Raw genomic sequence first — 18,845 nt, forward strand, 5'->3', positions numbered from 1 at the left:
CTTTTCTTCCTTTCCCATTATTCACATTTTTCCATCCTCTTTTCCTCTTTCCTTGTCTTTTACCCCCTCTTTCCCTTCCCCTCTTCCTCCTCCACTTTCATTCATTCACTTTTCCCTCTCTTTCTCTCTTCCTTTCTCCTTCCTATCTTTCATCTTCTCATTTCCTCCCTTTCTCCTTCTCCAATATTTCACTGTCATCTGATACCTTCCTCTCTCTCCCTCTTCTTATCTCTCTTCTACCTTTCATTTTCCTCCTTTCATCCCTTTCTCCTCTCCCATCTTCTTATTCTCGTTTAATAACTCCTCCCTCGTCTCCTTCTTACCTTTTATCATCTCTCCTATCTCCTTCCTTCTATTCATCTCCCCTGTCTTCTCCTTTTCCTATCACCATCTTCTTATTGTTGTCTGTTTGATTCTTTCTCTCTCCCTTCTCTTGTTCCTACCTTTTTTTCCCCCATTGTCACACCTGTTATCACCTTCCTATCTCCCTCCTACTGTTTATCTCTTTCTCCCTAATCTTCTTTTTGTCATCTAATACTTCTTTTTCCTCTCCTTTCTACATTGTATCCAGCTTTTAATCCACCTTTTTCTCACCTCTTGTCTTTTTTCTTATCTCCCTCCTACTATTTATCTCCCTATTTCCTTCACACCTGATTTATTACTATCATTTAATAACTCCTCTCTCTCTCTTTCTCTCTCTCTTCCCTCCTTCCTACCTTTTGTTCACCTTTTAGTCCATCTTTTTTCACCTGTCGTCACTTGAGCACCTGACAGAATCCATAAGGTAAATTTTCCTCCCCGTGACAGACAGGTGAGCTCTTCATGTCCTCACCAGGTATATAATCCTCTAATTTGCACCTGCCCCCACCTTTTTATTACCCGTTATTTTCATCTTTCTTTACTCCTTATCTTTCCGCGCTTCTTATATTACGTACACCATCATCAGGCACTTCCTCTTACCATTTTCTTTTAAGTCTTTTTTTTTTTTTTTTCTCTCTCTCTCTCGCTCTCACCTTTCTTCCCTCTTGAGTAAATAGCCCGTCTCTTTTTGCTTCCTCGTTCCAAGTAGCTTGGTCTCTCGCTCGCCTCTCCCATCCTTCCTTCTTATATCTTCCTCCTCCTCCTCCTCTTCCTCCTCCTCTTCTTACTGCTTCTCTCGCTTTAACTTACACTTAGGAACACACACACACACACACACACACACACACACACACACACACACACACACACACACACACACACACACACACACACACACATTTCTTCCGTATTTCTCCTTTCGTTGTTGTTTTTTTTCCGTCTCTTGTGTTTCCTGTCTCTTCTCTTCTCTTCTCTCCTCCTCTCCCTTTCCTTTCCCTTCCTTTTTTTTTTCTTTTGTTTCGTTTCCTCTCCTATCCTTTTCTTTCATTCTTTACTTTTCCTTCCCATCTTTCTCTTCTCCGTTCTTCTCATATCCTTTCCTCAAATCCCTTATCCCCCCTCCCCCCTTCTCTCTCTCTCTCTCTCTCTCTCTCTCTCTCTCTCTCTCTCTCTCTCTCTCTCTCTCTCTCTCTCTCTCTCTCTCTCTCTCTCTCTCTCTCTCTCTCTCCCCTTGGCCTCGTCTCCGCTAACTTACGACCAACATTTTGGCTGCACACAGGAGAACGTCAGTAGCACCGCATAAACTGAAGGGATGGCGAGGTGCTGCTTCCACTCTACGGCTTAATATCCCAATAGATTTTCCTTTATTCCCCGCCCAAGGTGTCCCGAGAAACGCCGCCTTTATGTCCCGCCGCGAGTTATTCACAGTGGCGTGAGTTACGGTGACGTGAACTCTTTAGGTCCTGGGCTGTGGTGTGGTGTGGTGTGGTGCTGGTAAGATGAGGGAAGGACGCATCGCTTTCTCATTCATCTTTGATTTTGCGTTCGTGAAGTCCAGCGTGTGTTTCCTCCTGAAGGTAGCGAGAAAGAATTGTTGATACTTTCTCCTCGTATTCTTAAACACTCCTCTCTCATCAAGCCTTTTTTTATTTTCTAAAGGCCACAGAGATGCTTGCTCGGGTTCTCATGGACGATCGTGCAGAATAATCGTTAAACTATCTGTAGGATTAAGAAAACGCACTTGAAAATCTAAACTTCTTCCACTGGAGCCTGTTCAAAGTAGTCGAGATTATGCGCTGGAATTTTTGAAGCATACACGCCTTTTTAGGTTTTTATGGTGTTATTTGCTTGGTGAAATGTAGGGTTTTAGATTCAGGTTTGGTTCTTTCCCAAATCTTGCACCCAGGAAGTGTAGACGCTTGTTTTATCAGCTTAAAAGGTATTGGGGAAGATTCTTTGTTTTATACTTTGTACTGTTTGTGCTAATTATACAAATTATGGCAGTGGTTAGGTTAGATAAGTCAGGCCAGATCAGGTTGGGTCAAGTCACGTTAGGCCAAATCAAATGACGTCAGATCAAGTCATATTAGGTCAGATCAGGTCAAGGCAAGCCAGTTCATTTCAGGTGCAGGTCATATAAGATCAGTTTGGGTCAAATCAGCCCAGATCAGGTTAGGTTAGGTTATGTCAGGTTAGATCTGGTTACGCCGTCCTGTGTTCTATACGTGGTAACAAAAACTGTTATGTTTGTAATTTAGCTGGCAGTGTGGGACGAGATGAGTTCCTTCCCTTCTCTCCTATTGTTTAGCCCAGCCGCGCGTAACCTTTGTCCGGCAAGGGTGGCGGAAAAAATTCTTTGTTTTCGCTGCCTCGTTTTCTATACTAGGTAAACGTGATGTTATGGGATGAGATGCATCTATCGCTTCCTTCCCTTCCCTTCCCTTCCTTTATCATCCCTCCACCAGAAGCTCAGATGCGTATAGCCTTTGTTCGGGCCAGAGCAGCGGGAAATGTTCTTTTGTCTTGTCCGTCTCGTTTTCTGTGCTCGGTGAAAAATGTGATTATGGTTGCTTTGTTGCAGACGAGACGCATCTATCGGCTCCTTTACATCCACGATCTTGCACCGCGGAAGTAAAGACGTGTGGGATCTTTTGTCTAACTCAGCGCGACGGGAAAGATTCGCTTACACTTTTGTTTTCTATGCACGGTGAAGGAATATGGTTACGTATCTATCATCGCCTTTGCTTTCCTGATTTTGCACTCACGAGGTAAAAAAAAAAAAAAAAACACGTGTAACCTTTTATCTAATTCAGGTTGGCGGAAAAGAATCGTTCAGTTTCTCTTATTTATGGACGGCTAAAGAATATGATCATGCTTGTGGTTTTGCTGCAGACGAGACTCATCTGTCAACTCCTTCTCTTCATGATCTTTCACCCGTGGAAGTAATGACGTGTGGGATCTTTTGTCTGACTTGGCGTGGAGGAAAAGATTCGTTCACATTTTTGTTTTCTATACTTGGTGAAGGAATATGATTACGCATCTATCATCGCCTTCCCTTTCCGATTCTGCACTCGGGAAGTAAAAAAAAAAACACATGTATTGTTTTGCGTGACTCAAGATGGCGGGAAGATTATGTTTACGCTGTTAAGTTTTGCTCTGTACGGTGAAAGGCTATGATTATGCTTGTAGTTTTGATGCACACGAGACGCATCTATCAGCTCTTTCCCTTTCATGATCTTGCAACCACTGAAGTAAAAATACGTGTAGTCTTTTGCTTAACTCAGCGCGGCGGGAAAGATTCTTTGTTTACGCTGCCTCGTTTTCTTTGCCAGGTAAGTAATGTGGGCAGCGTGGACGGTATTTTTAAGTCTTCCCGTGACCTTTAATTAAACAGGTGTGAAGTAATCTTACCTTGACGGGAACGTGGTTTGTTGTATACCTATATATTCCCTCTGGTAAGGCGCCCCTCCACCTCCCCGTGGATCAATACAAGGCCAGCCCGGGGCGTGCTTCATTGCTTCGAGTGCCGCCGCTTGTCTCGAACCATTTTTGCAATCTGTATCGGAAACTTGCTCCTTATTCTCCTCCCTGTCTCTTTTTCGCTCCCCATTCCCGTTTTCTTTCTCTCCCGTATCCCTTTCTCTCTTCAGCCCTCCAGTCTTCTCTTGTGTTATCCATGGGAAGGAGATAAGGGTGATAAAACTGCATTAACTCCTCGGGAATCGCTTTCGTGTTGTTATAGTGAAACAGGTGTCGCGAAAAGAGCCATTCGAAGCTTCGGATCAGAATTGCTTCGCGTCAGTTAAGAGCTCCAGGTGTTTTCTTTGTATTTTCATTCGGCCTTCTTCGGTTTTTGTTAAGTGTATCGGTTTTCTGTTTTGTAATTTTCGTAGTGTGTGTGTGTGTGTGTGTGTGTGTGTGTGTGTGTGTGTGTGTGTGTGTGTGTGTATTTATCTATTTGTTTATTATATTTTGTTATGTATGTATAAGTGCAAAACTTTTTTTTTTTCTATGTATTAAAAGTTGACGTGAAAAGAATTACTACGTTTTCATCTTATACCTCCACACACACACACACACACACACACCGCGGCTCTTTATGTTTTGACACCCACACTCTCTCTCTCTCTCTCTCTCTCTCTCTCTCTCTCTCTCTCTCTCTCTCTCTCTCTCTCTCTCTCTCTCTCTCTCTCTCTCTCTCTCTCTCTCTCTCTCATATACGAGAACATCAACAATGAAGGTAATCAGCGAAGAAGCAGCGCGAGAGAACTCCAGCCGTGTACGTATGTGTGTGTGTGTATGTATGTGTGTGTAGACTTGTATGTACGAGTAGACGTGTAGGTGGAGTTCTGGTTGTTGTTGTTGTTGTTGTTGTTGTTGTTACAGCTCTTCTCGTTCTTCATTCTCCTCCTCTCTTCCTCCTCCTCTTCCTCCTCTTCCTCCTCCTCCTCCTCCTCTTCTTCTGGCTCTTTCAATATTTTTCTCCTTCCCCTCCTTCTCTGACACACACACACACACACACACACACACACACACACACACACACACACACACACACACAAACTATTTAATATATAAGTGTCTAAGTATGTGTGAGAGAGAGAGAGAGAGAGAGAGAGAGAGAGAGAGAGAGAGAGAGAGAGAGAGAGAGAGAGAGAGAGAGAGAGGTGGGGGGGGAGAGAGAACACACTCATTATTTACCCCTTTCCCCGTGAGCGTACATACACATCACTCACTCATTCGTATGCACGTCACTAAATTACCACGTTGTTTTCCACCTAACACAACACTCCCCTAACTTTCCCACCAGCTAGACGAATACGAGCACCGTACACACACACACACACACACACACACACACACACACACACACACACACACACACACACACACACACACACACGTACATACATACACATAACACTATATCGCCCTTGAAATATAAACCATTACCACTTTTAAGGGTTTCCGCTGCCTGGTTGCCTCTTATTTTACCTGATGAAGCTTATTGACACCTGGGAACACCTGTGAACGCTCCAGGTATTGCGAGGTAGACTGCCAACTGTTTTTCCGGACGCTCTTCTTTCGCTGGAGTTACATGCGTACTCTTTCCTGCAGTACTCTGGGTAGGTTTTGGATGTGTCAGTAGTCCTTTTGTTTTTTTGTTTGTGTTTTCTTTGGTTATCGGTTGGTCGGTGTTCTCTCTCTCTCTCTCTCTCTCTCTCTCTCTCTCTCTCTCTCTCTCTCTCTTGTTGGTATGTATTGTAAGGTATAAAGTTACGTTTTTACTCCTCGTCTTCCTACTTTTTTTTTTTTTTTACAAATGTGAAAACGAAGCAAAAAGAAGATAACACGCCTTGCCCTACCAAGGAGAGGAAAGAAAGAAAGAAAGAAAGAAAGAAAGAAAGAAAGAAAGAAAGAAAAACACTTTCCTTATAACATACGCTTACAAAAAAAAAATATAACCACAATTGCATATAATCAATCTTTACACAATAACCATCCCTCAAATGGACAACAAACTTAACCTTTCCTTTACCTCATTCGAAAGCATATGATCCTTGTTAATGCGCCGCTAGGAGATACTAAAACAATCAATTTCCAAGCTAACCTAACAGTCTAATCTAACCTAACCCAACCTCCCTTCATCGTCAGGGCCTTGGAGTGTGACCGCTTGAGGGTACACAGGAACCTGGTAGCGGCGCTCATCATAAGGTTCCTGGTGATGCTGGTGCTGACGGAGCCCTTCGTGTCCCGCCGCTCCTCCTACACCTACAGGGACGTGGTGAGTGCTGAGAGAGAGAGAGAGAGAGAGAGAGAGAGAGAGAGAGAGAGAGAGAGAGTATTCAGAAAAGCTTTGTTCTCTCTCACCAAGACTATTTTCAAAGGCCATAGAGATGATTAACCAGGTTCTCATGATTGTTTTTCCTTTTAATTATGTAGGAATCTTGTTAATGTAGAAGCATCCTTAAAAACTTATGTAGGCGCAATAAGAGCCTTTAGAAAGTAGTGGAGGTGCGGCGTAAAAGTGTTTCAGAAAATGAGCCAGAGAGAGAGAGAGAGAGAGAGAGAGAGAGAGAGAGAGAGAGAGAGAGAGAGAGAGAGAGAGAGAGTTCTAACACCATCTCAAAGACTAATAACACCATTATCATCTTTCGCTTTTCTACTTAAGTTTTAATCATCTTCCTAAACGCATTACCTTTCTTGTATTGGCCTCTGGTGCTGTCCGGGGTGGAGGTTAGAACTAATTATCCCCGCAAGCCGCCTCTAGTTGGCTTCGGAAGTTCGGGCTGACAATGCGCCTAAGTTATCCAGAGTTAAGGTGAAAAGTTTGGAGAGAGTGAAGTTAGTCGGCACGTTGGCTGGTTAGTATTACGTAGGTAGACATTATGAAAAGTTCCTATGGTGTTTGAGAGAGAGAGAGAGAGAGAGAGAGAGAGAGAGAGAGAGAGAGAGAGAGACTTGCATACGTACACTGGCGAAATCGCAGATCAGACAAGAGCAGAGGAAGGAAAAGCACGAAAAAAATAGTAAATACAACGCAGAATTAAGCACATAAACACACAGACAAATAAAATGGAGGACTGGGACGTTTGACAGAAGAAAAAAGCACGTGTTAATAGAATATAAGCATAGTACAAAATAATCGAGGAGCGAGGAAGGCAAAAGTAAAGCCAGGCACGAACAATGTAAACAGACGTGCACGATGAACCTTGTGTGAACTTATTACTTTACTATTGTTGCTCCCAGAAGCCTTACCGTGGCCTTGGTGCTGCAGGATTGGCTGTGCAAGACGCTGTTGGCCCTCAGGATGTACGCCCAGATGGCCTCGATCAACTGGATGTTCGTGGAGGGCCTGTTCCTTCACTCCCGCCTCACCTCCAATGTGTTCCACTCTAAGGCGCCCTTCCCTCTCTACTACACCATCGGCTGGGGTGTGTATGGTGTTGCCTCGTGTGCGCGTGCGCTCATACACACACACACACACACACACACACACACACACACACGATGAATGATGGGAAATTACAAGTTTCATAGATAAACAGGACATAAAGAGTTAAGCTGTCACACTGGCCGGCGAAACCACGTGGCCACGCCGAGCGCCGCGATAACAAAACACAAACAAATGAGAGGTATCACGCTGGCTAGCAGCAATTAAAAATGGGACACAGCAATCTTTACTAAATCGTGCATGAAATTAGATAAGTAAAAACATACGCCTTATGTATGAAGAAATATCTGTTTTAAACATACGCACACTTCTCTAATCCCTGGTCACGTTCACAGGTGCACCTCTTGCATTCATCGTGGCCTGGGCGACAACCATGGCCCTCCAGCACCCGGCCCATTGCTGGCGAGGCTACAGCACCCTGTCCTATGTGTGGATCCTGGTGGGGCCCATGGTGGCCGCCCTCATGGTGCGCCCCGCCAGTGTTTGGTTGGTGTGGTAGCCCTGAGGTCATCTAGGGTCATCTGTGTTGTCAGCTTAAGGTCGTTTGTGCCTAGGTTATGTATGGTCTTGAAGCAGTTCATGATATAGGTTCAAATTTTATTATTTTGAGCACTCCTTTTTTACACACACACACACACACACACACACATTTTTTTTTTTTCAGGCAGGGCAGTAGAATATACATATAACCCAAAGAAGTTGTGTGTGCTGAAATACATTCACTAAAACCATTTTAGAAAATAGGACAGAATGATCTTGACTCGGTCCAGTAGAAATACAAATTAGTAACAAACATACATAGAAACTTTATGAAATGATTAGTCAGGCTGCACTGAAAGACAAGATATTACAACAAAAAAAAAAAAAAAATGGTATATCACATGTGCTGTTGGGTGTGAGGTCGGCAGCTACAGGGATGATCACATGCTTGGAGTGTTGTATGTTGTTGCAGGTCAACTTGGTATTCCTGGTGAACATCATAAGGATCTTGGTGACAAAGCTTCGTGCAAATGACACCCTTGAGACGGAAAAAATAAGGTGGGCAGTGTTAGCAAGAGATCCAGGTCTTCTGACATTTTGGTGATTGTTGCATTTTTCTCCCTAATATTTCCAAAAGGAAGCCAGGGAGTACATGGATGAGAGACTGCAATACTGATGTGATAGTACCTCTCACATACGCTGTCTATTTCAGCACTGAATTTGTAGCCATGAATATTTACTTGAAGAAAAGATACTGAATTGAAACTGGCATTACATTATCACACTTCAGTCAAACACGCCATCCTGTCTTCCTGCTGCTCTCTCAGGCTTCCCACTATAAACACTGGTGCTGTGTTGGTGTTCTGGAATGTATGTTCATCGCATGTGCTGCCTCCCCTTTTTCGTAATGTCCAGGTTGTGTGATTCTCTGTTTTATGTAGTCTGTAGATAATCTGTGATGAGTTGGCTTTTTTTCAGTTTGAAAATTAATCAAATTGAAGATCCTTGATATTTGAGGGTGATTCAATAATAGGTAGACCAAAGAAAACATAATATGAATGTCCTGAGGAAAAATCTAGGACTGAGATGACTTGTCAGTTCAGTTATTCATGGTTATGGTGCTTGGCAAGTTGTGACTAAGGGGAACTTGGTATAGGTATGTTTCAGATAATGGTGATGAGGGTGAATTAGTTTGCAGCATGTACAGTAACTACACTGTTTTAATTCTGTAGCTCAGATAACACTGTTTGCTTCCCTAAATTCCTGGTGCAGCACACGAGGACACACTCCACACCACCAGGGCCCTAAAACTACCAGGGTCCATCACAGGTTCAAGAGAGAGCCATCTCAGTATCACCATACACTGAGGCAGCAGCATCTGCCTAATAATAACAGTCTCCAGCAGGAGCAGAAGCACACTGTCCCTGAGGAAGGTGGACTCCACAGGAACAGATCATGTCACACTAGAAATGACAGTGGCTGGCACCACAATAGCCTCACCAAAGAAGTGGAGTCCACCACTCACAACAGAGAGAGCAGTCCTCTCCTTCGCCAGGATTCCCCACACAAGCAAGCAGCAAAACAGGACCAAGGCAGCCACCTCCCCCGCAGACAATTCACGGGGAGTCGCCGCTCCCTCCACACCAACAGCTTGCAGCACTACTCATCAGTCGGTTATGCTGCTAATCGTCCTGAGTTTAACACAAGGTAAGACAAAGTGTTGTCATGCATAATTTACCTATGTCACATATGATTGATGGCATCTACACAGACTCCTGGAACCATGGTCCTGACAAAGCCTCTTAGCAATGTGTCTTGTGTACCAGAATAATACACAATTTCTCACTGACAGAGGCATAAAAATTCATTGCTACCAATGATTAAAACTTGGTCCTATTAATTGTTCATTTTGTCACCAGCTGGAAAAGTCATGCAGTGCTTATATAATTCATAGCTTTTACAAATTTCACAAGAAACTTGGAGTAAGTGAATCTTGACACTGAGCTTGTGACAGAGTGGTGCTGAGTTGCTAAGCCTTCTGCTGAGAGACACACCAACACTCATTAAGGAGTGTTGCAGTTTGAAAGGTAATGAAGTTTGGGAAAGCAATTTTTACCAGAAAATACACAAAGGAAGTTTAGAGGGACTTTTAGTAATATGAGTATCTTCCTACTGCCTTTCCTCTCATTCACTTTTAATATTTAGTCATTAAAATTTTCATCTCTGGTGTCTCTTAAAATCCTGGCAATCAAGCACTAAAGCAATTTGTTGTATGCTTCCCTTAAGCTGCACAGTATCACGTGAAGTGTCACAGACTTTGTGGGGCATGTCGTGTGGTGTTGCCTGTTGACCCTCTGTGTGTGTCCTTCAAGCAATGTACAGTACCTCTGTTGACACGAGACTCAGTGTTCAGACAATAACTACACACAACCATGGAGCTGATGGCATAAGTACTGCACACATTGAACCACCAGTCACTACACAGCAGATCACACCTGTGGAGTCACTGCATATATACTTTGAAAGCACACGCATTATAACTCGTCACTATATGTTGCATTATTACCTGTTGTGAAAAGCCAACTGTTGCTATCTACTCTTGGTATCATTTGGGCTTTTGATGGCCATGATTATCTTAGCCTTCCATGTTGCTGTCCTGGGGCTTCCTGTCACATGCCTGCTGAGCTTAGTGAATGATAGGATAGGACACCTTGTTACTTTTTAGCTAGGAATCTCACCTACAGCACACTCTTGTGGGTCCTCACACTAATGCAGTTCATCCTATATAATTTTACTCATATAATACTGTAATAGAAATCATTTAGATAAAGGTAAAAGTTAGATATGAATAAGGATACATGATGAAGGAGGGAAGGTATGGATAATAATACAAACCATAGAATAACTTGAGCCATTTACAGAAAAGCAATTCGGGCGACAGTGATACTCTTCCCTCTGCTGGGCATCACCAACCTGCTCTTTGCTGTCAACCCGGGCGGCAAGGGCGACCTGGAGAATGCCTATATGCTGACCAATGCCATCCTGCAGTCCTCACAGGCATGCCCTTCCTCTGTACTGGGGTTACTTGGTGGTGGTTCAGCTTGGGAAGAACTTTCTGTGCTTCACAAATAATGACTTGTTCTAGATAAGGACATATGGGATAAATTTAGATCTCATGTTGACACAGAATAAAGATTAGTTGGAAGTAACAGATGTATTGGGGTAACTCTAGTGCTTTTAGGATTTCCCATGGAGTGATATCTTTTATCTTTTCTATTTATGTCAAATTTGAATTTATGAGTAAAATTTTGATATGGAATTCAAAGAACAAAAGTTTACTCTAGGCATTATTCTGTGATATTGACAGTTTACTCTTGCCTGAAGTAGCAAGGACAAGACAAGTAGCTGGTGTTTTAACAATAGAGTTTCAATGTGATATAAAAAAACTAAACTTTTTGTTAACCAGTATTTCACATTTTACAAGATACTTCATGTCAAAGTCCATCATGAACATGACTCTTCTCTTGCCTTGTCCAAAGGTTATGTGATGTTAAAAGAAAATGTTCTTAATATTAATGCAACATTTTCAGTGCATCATAGTCATTATTTTTTGTGGTAATCTGTAGGGCCTGTTTGTCTCTGTGTTCTACTGCTTCCTGAACACTGAGGTGCAGGAGCTGCTACGGAAGCGGTGGCGTCAGTACCGCACCCGCCAGCGGGACCGGCCCACGGGCGCACTGCGGGCCAGCACACGATGCACACTGCTGCAGGAACAAGCTCCTTCCCGCCAGCAGACCCCCAGCCCACACCTCCAGCCCAAGGCCACCTGCATTCAGGGCCTCACCAACCCTGCCCTGGAGACCTCCGTGGTGTGACGACAGACAGCACCAGTCGTGTGTAGGTCCTGGCTGAGGTGTGGTGCTGCTGCTGTCCTCTTTACCATGATGTCCTTGGCCTCAGATCCCATTCTTTGTCTGCTTCATTGAATCTTTGGACAGTAAATCTTTAATGTTGACTCAAAATTGAGTCAAAAGAGTGGCAAAAACAACACAGAAATACCCATACTTGCAGACCACCTGACTAGCTTCCCTCGACAACCTTCCTTTGCCCACTCTCACCAAGGAACCTGAAGTATTCTACGAGATAAACTTGCTGCTAAGTATCAGGTATTCAGTCTTGTTTTGTTCATACATATTCATTAGTAACTTTTTCATTGATTCACTGTCATTATAATTCATTTATTCAGCAATAATATTGCCAGCTGGTCTGTGTGTTTGTAAGTAACTTGTGCATTTACTTTTGGTGCATTCAGTGTTATGAACACTTAGACTTGAATAGTGTGTGAATTAATTGCATTGCACAGGACAATCTGAAAGGAAGTGTACAGTTCTGTGAACCTGATTTCATCACCATGTAACACACTCCAGCATGAATTGTTTTCTGGCAACAACAGTGCACAATTTTTCAGTCTACAAATTTCACATTGAATTATATAGAAGCCAAATTGTACGGAATAGACAAAGCTGTTTTCCAGAGTTTTACATTTATATATGTGCTTCAAAAAAACTTGCAATGAATATCATGTTGGTAATCTTTTGTGTTTTTTGTGTGTGTTTCATGAGGTGTATGTGAAAAATGGTAAATGAACTGCAAGGAAAATATTGTATGTTTATGAGAATTTATAGCAGGAGGACTTAGCTGCTGCACATATAGATTAACTGGGGGAGTATTAATCTATATGCATCATAGTTTTACTCTTTATACTAGTACTGGAGTGATACAGATTGCTGCAGTTGACTTTATGTTCAGATCCAACGGCAGCTGTCTCTCTGCTCTAAATTCTCCTGTTGTGTGTGTGTGTGTGTGTGTGTGTGTGAAAAGGTTCTTAACTAATTGTATTTTTACAGGATTAAGTCAAGTGTGTAATGTTCCATCTTTTAAAGCTGATCTGTTATTTTCATCTTTAAAGGTACTAGTGCTCCTTGCACACACAACTTCTTCAGTCAATGTGTGTGTGTGTATGTGTGTGTGTGTGTGTGTGTGTGTGTGTGTGTCTAATGCTGGCATAGTAGTGTCAGTATGAAGTGAGGATGTTGGAGAATTAAAGTAATTGTACAGAAATTATAAAAACTAACAAAACTCACTTTTTTATTAACCTGATACTTGTGAAGCTTCAAATCTCTACATGAACTCAGTTGGTTTCAGGATTCTGTTCAGTAACCGAGGACACTTGAGCTATGCCACAATGGAACTCCACCACCACCATCACCATCACCACCCTGAAGGTTCTAGGTCTTCAAGGGAAAGTTTCTTCTTTATTTAAGGTATATATATTTTTGTTGATGTTTCTTTTTAAGTTTTCATGATAAGTTTGGATTTTGTTGCATTTGTATTGTTATCCAGTCTCATCTGTCAGTTTTAAGATTTCTACGTTTCTTTTATCAGTGTTTTCAGGCTTTCAGTATCAGTTTATTTTTTTCTCACCATTCATATTTTTATTTTTTGTTACTCTTCAGTTTTAGTGTTCTTTTATTATTTTTATTATTATTATTATTATTATTATTATTATTATTATTATTATTATTATTATTATTGGTGTGATTAATACTGGCAGAGCAGAGGTCTTGTGGGACCCTGCATCTGTGGACTTCAGGCAGCCATCTGTGAGGTGAAAATACAGAGCTTAATTTGAATTGAAAAGCAGTAGACATATGAGAAACCTTTAGCAAGGATAAATAAAATTACAATGTTTTCCAAAGCATTTATGAAGCAAAGCAAGATTGCATGTGTGATGACATATGTTTCTTATGTTTAATAGGAAAATATTAGCATATAATAGTACTTCAGATTTTATTAGCATACAGGTTTTGAAATCAAAGCTCAAAAAACAGTAAACTGAATCATTATATATATATGTATATATATATATATATATATATATATATATATATATATATATATATATATATATATATATATATATATATATATATATATATATATATATATATATATTATTTCTTGAAAATTAGAAAGCCCTTTTTTTTTTTTGTCATTCATGACGGGGTTTCTGTCCTTGCCGAAATGTTAAGGAGGGCAGAGGTTGTAAAGAAACAGCCAGTAGTTGAAATGCTCATTGTACAGTAAAGCTCAGGTCAAGCAGGACCATGACTGAGAACTTCCACGTCTTTGTATAAAACTTTTGTAAAACACGTCAACGTTAGGACAAACATTTCCAATTATTTCCCCAAATTTAGAAAAATATACATTGTACAATCTTAAATACAGTCCAATTATGTCATGAACAGACCCAACTCTTTATTATTTTAGTTGTGCTCAGAACATTGTGATAGTATATGTACAGATTTTACATAAGAACAAGAATGTTACAGTTGGGTATTGATTGTATGTAACACTGATGGGTGTGGACTGTGGCTGCAGGCAGATGATGACTGGGAGGCAGCAGGACCATGCTGTGTCGTGCACCGGCACTCTCCCTCACACCTCCTTGTCAACAGCCATGCCACAGTTTTCCCTGATAACATTTCAGCACTTGTGCCAAGACCCACAAGGCATCATGCTGTGAGTGAAGTATCAACTAACCTAACTCTATCCTATGTTGATGCCTCTTGGGTTGAGATGCACCATGAGAAAGGTGAGAGGGATGCGGCACCACCCCTGACCCAGCAGGTAGTCACTCCATTGAACTTGAGCCTCTGGCTGCGAGGTTGGTTTGGTCATTGGGGGTCAGCCACATAGTGTGAAAATTAGCTTGATAATGATGACAAATAATAATGTAATTTAGGGGAATGCATGATGTCAAAAGCTAACATTATATGAAAATGGAGTAACCAAAGTAGAAATGTGGACATGGTCTAGTTTTGTGTTTAAGGTGAATTGAAATTTAGTTTTGATTAAATTTTACCAACATACCAGACATTACATATATATGAATTGACTGAGGCGTGAGTTCCTGCCAGCAGCACACACCTGCCACCTAAGGCACTTGGTGGCCTTAATGGCTGGAAAAATATCATGAACCGTTGGTTTAGGGAATGACCAACACACGTTGGCCATCACCTGGCAGCCACGTGAACCACTCAATCAGGGTGGTGGGGCTTGCAGGGCCACACTGGCTGAGGAACACACTCTCATCTTGCACCTGTCTGGTGGTCCTGCCTCCATCATGGCAGTTTTTGACCATTGTATACACCATGGCTGAGTGAGGGACTGGAGTGCTGCTGTCATTAGCAAGACTGATGATGCCACATGCAACATTGATCTGTACAACAGCAGCGGCTGTCAGGCCCTGCGTCCATCATGAGTGTGACGCTGTGACACCTGCTGTCCATGGGTGTTGGCTGTATGGCATTACTGTGACCTTGACATTAGATGATTGCAATTGTGGATTTGTTTTGCTTGTTTGGAATGAATGATGAAAATAAGAGACAAGATAAAAAGCTGTCTAACACAGTCTAGGTCGACTAATCTTATAGCCTCCGGTAATGCCTACAAACTGCTCTGAAAGCACCTAGTTATCAAGGCAGTTGAAGCGTTTTATGACTTGTACAGTAAATTTGCACCTTTCTGATGACATTCTCTACCATCACATGATTTTTTTTTCAACTTAAAGGTACAGCAAACAAAAGACCCACACATCTGCAATGGTTTTAAATACTGTAATAGCTTAGTGGCAGGAAGGCCTTATCCCTCATGTTGGAAGGGTTTTACTTTGTATCACATTGGCAACTTAATACATGTCCTGTTGTTGGAAAGAAAATGTTATCTGAGCCTACGTTTGGTTACTGAGTGCCTGTCAGTTATGCTTATAAGTAAACTTTCATTAGTTTTTTATATCTTAGAAACAATGAGGTAAGACATGCAAGCTCGACCAACCAGAATTTTAGCATTTTCCTTGATGAAGAAGAGCCTAATAATAAATCAGTATGTAGCTTGGTGCTGAAAGAAGTCTTGAGGCTTAGATTTACTGTAGCTTCCTTTGTTGTTGGTCTTTCTATCTCTTGTGCCCTCAGGAGCCTCCTCTGGTGTTTGCTTCATTTCCCTTACTTTGAACATTTCCTGTCTGTCTCTCTCCCTCACTTGTCTTCCCATCATACAATTCATTTATTTCTTCTTTGTCTTCTTGGACAGCTCAAGGGCCAGCTTGTAGGCAAGCACTGGCGGTCTGTCCCTCCCAGTGGCAAGATTTTTCACCTGAAGGGACGAAGGATTAATTCATTACTGTGTTCAGGAAAAATAATGTAGTGACTCACAGCCAAATGAAAGCCACTCATGGCTGAATTGGTAATGTGTTGAATACTCATTTACCTTGAGTGTCCTGTCAGGGTTCAGCCCTGGGCACTGACTCATATGGCCAATCTTTCTTGTCCTCAGATAAGTTTTCACTGTTTCTATGATGCCACAAACAGAGGTTGGCAATAACATTAACAAAGAAGAAAAAGTCAGGTGCTATACTTCTTGATAAAAAGGCACAGTCAAGTTAGTGATGGAAATATTACCTGTCACTCTTTTAATCATACACATTGAGAGTTTACAAAATTAATGTGAGGAGATCGATTAAGTAATTACAGTATAATTCAGCTGAAATCCAAAGGATGGTGGAAATAATGCCAGGCATCATAAAACAGATTAATACGTACACTAAAAATATGGGGAGATAAGTCGGTTAGATTTGTTATAAAGGAAAGAGCAGTAAGTACCATATTCACTGGTACAGTGCTATAAAAAATGCATCAGCATGTACTAACACTCACTTTTTGTATAGAGTAATTTTTTTGGAAATCTTTTATTGTTTTTCTGGGAGTTGGGCATCTTATGTGCCACCAAATAAAGCAAATAAAATATTTATATGACATAAGTGGATTAAAAAGAAGAACAATACTGCAGGCATAGGTATAGAAGGAGCTACTTACCTGCGAGGAGTGTACAACAAGGCCTTGGTTGGCAGTGATGTGTTCCCTGGTGATCATGATGTCCTCCTCACTCACGCCCCTGCAGCCATCGTCTATCAAGATGGTCCTGTAGCCCTCCTCAATGGCATGTTTGGTGGTTGCCGCTGTGTGGGAAAGAATAACATAAGAACATCAGAAAATAAGGGAAGCTGCAAGAAGCCATGAGGCCTACAAGTGACAGTCCCCAAACAAAACATACCTATTTCCATCTATCATTCTCCCAAGTAAAAGACAAATTAAGGAGCCTACCATCCCCTGCATAAGACAACAATGTTTTACCCTTGATCTGTACAGCCATCACTCATTTGCCTTGTGCAATGCATTAATATTATGCAGCCCTCAAAAATTGAGGGATTGATTTTAATACAGAAACAGGAGGATCACACAGTATCTCTCTTCATGAAATTCTTGCCACTCCTAAACAGCTTATATTATAACTAGATATTAAGGAGTATAGCACAGTGGACAGTGAGATTCTTCCCTTTCCACCAGGAACTGATGGTGCTAAAAGTGTGAATGATGTGTGTGTAAGAATGTGAATATGTGGTGGCTTGTCTGGGCCACCCCATATGGGATTAACAGCCTGGTATATAGATAGATGAAGAGAAATATTAAGAAACCCATGAACTAAGTATGAAATAAGCCTGGAAGCACCTACCACCAGTACTTGCCACTCACCGACACACACGTCATAGGCCACGCCGCACACAAAGACATCAGTGACTCCTCGCTTTTGGAGTTCCTCATTCAGCGTGGTGTGGAACTTCTTGTTGTTGTCCCAGAACACACTGTATGAGTCGGTGTCCGGGTCAGTGCCCTTGTACACCAAAATAGCATCCTCTGCAACCTGGAGGAGATGGTGATAGTGATTGATTGACTGAAATGTTGGCATCTAACTGACAGTCATGTGGTAATGATTGGGACACAGAACATAGAGAGTTAAGTGGTACAGTGCATAGATGCCTTGCTTGATAGACTGACTGATGGGTTGATTGATTGAGTTAATGATGCTACAACATTTGTATGATGTTGCACATCAAAACATCAAACTACAAACATGTAAAGAAAGCATAAAAACAATTAAGAAATGGAAAAAAAATTAAAAGAATTAAAGCTGAATCAGGCACTGCAAGTTGCTCTCAAATAGATGTGAAGAGATTGTGAAAATAACCAAAGGGATTAATAATGAAAGAACTAATGTCTGAAGGTTCATATAATGTCACATTGATTTCCACGCAGAACACCAAACACTCACCTTGAGGTCCTCATGCAGCTCGGCACCCCAAGTGTTCTGGACACAATGTCTCGGCCACAGCTTCTGCTCCATTGGCGTCCCATCATTGTTGACATCAAAGATGACAGTGTCATAAACCTGCGTCTCCTCACTCGTCAACTGTAGCCATGAAGGAGAGAAAGAGAGAGAGAAATTAATATAGGTAAGGAGATAAACTGGCAACAAACAATATAATGAACAGGTAGATGGGTAAAGTGGAGTTCTGAGGTGGAGCAACAACAGTTGATGCTAAGACTGAGACAGGAAGCAGATGGATGAAGTGTTTGGTTTATAAACAGAGAAAAAGAAAAGACTGGTAGACATTTATACAGAGAATCATTGGATTGTTAGATTCATTAATAGATCATTTTTTTGTGTTCATTTGTTAGTCAGTTTATTTATTGATTTTTCTATATTCAAAACAAAAATATGTGCTTCTTTTATTTCTCCTGCTTATTTTAAGGAAGAGGAAAATAAAACATTAAACTTGAGATTAAAGTAAAGAATATTAACTCAGAATGCAAAAAAAAAAGGATTGAATGTTGCAAAACTACCCAAGATCACACACAAGAAAGAAAAATAAACAACACAACCTTTTTTAAATATTAACTTGGAATGCAAAAAAAAAAGGGGGGGGATTAAATAAAGTACTCAGGATCACACACATGAAAGAAAAATGAATACATTTTTTTTAGCTTGAAATGAAAAAAATAAAATAAATAAATAAATAAGGGGATTGAATATTGCAAAAGCACTGAGGATCACACATGAAAGAAAGATAAACACAACTTTTTCTAATCCCCAG

General features: G+C 41.3%; 2 protein-coding genes across 5 annotated transcripts in view; one reads left to right on the forward strand and one right to left on the reverse strand.

Moving 5' to 3' along the window:
• LOC135089041 (corticotropin-releasing factor receptor 1-like) overlaps nt 1–14,030 on the forward strand; it is a 47,776-nt gene extending 33,746 nt beyond the window's left edge. For 2 of the 3 annotated variants that reach the window (XM_063984229.1, XM_063984230.1), the window contains exons 6-12: nt 6,016–6,145; nt 7,139–7,295; nt 7,651–7,781; nt 8,268–8,353; nt 9,068–9,502; nt 10,717–10,852; nt 11,422–12,948. In XM_063984229.1, the coding sequence (XP_063840299.1) occupies nt 6,016–6,145; nt 7,139–7,295; nt 7,651–7,781; nt 8,268–8,353; nt 9,068–9,502; nt 10,717–10,852; nt 11,422–11,670 (1,324 nt within the window). In that variant the 3' untranslated portion in view covers nt 11,671–12,948. Of the gene's footprint in view, nt 1–6,015; nt 6,146–7,138; nt 7,296–7,650; nt 7,782–8,267; nt 8,354–9,067; nt 9,503–10,716; nt 10,853–11,421; nt 12,949–13,000 lie in introns of those variants that run through there. The other variant, XR_010261375.1, reaches the window with a different exon arrangement.
• LOC135089042 (uncharacterized) overlaps nt 13,632–18,845 on the reverse strand; it is a 41,979-nt gene continuing 36,765 nt past the window's right edge. For both annotated transcript variants that reach the window (XM_063984232.1, XM_063984231.1), the window contains 4 exons: nt 18,023–18,160; nt 17,446–17,614; nt 16,729–16,871; nt 13,632–16,009 (listed from right to left, as the gene is read on the reverse strand). In XM_063984232.1, the coding sequence (XP_063840302.1) occupies nt 15,920–16,009; nt 16,729–16,871; nt 17,446–17,614; nt 18,023–18,160 (540 nt within the window). In that variant the 3' untranslated portion in view covers nt 13,632–15,919. The remainder of the gene's footprint in view (nt 16,010–16,728; nt 16,872–17,445; nt 17,615–18,022; nt 18,161–18,845) is intronic.

This window comes from Scylla paramamosain, chromosome 32 (assembly GCF_035594125.1).
Source record: "Scylla paramamosain isolate STU-SP2022 chromosome 32, ASM3559412v1, whole genome shotgun sequence".
Classification (NCBI taxonomy): domain Eukaryota; kingdom Metazoa; phylum Arthropoda; class Malacostraca; order Decapoda; family Portunidae; genus Scylla; species Scylla paramamosain.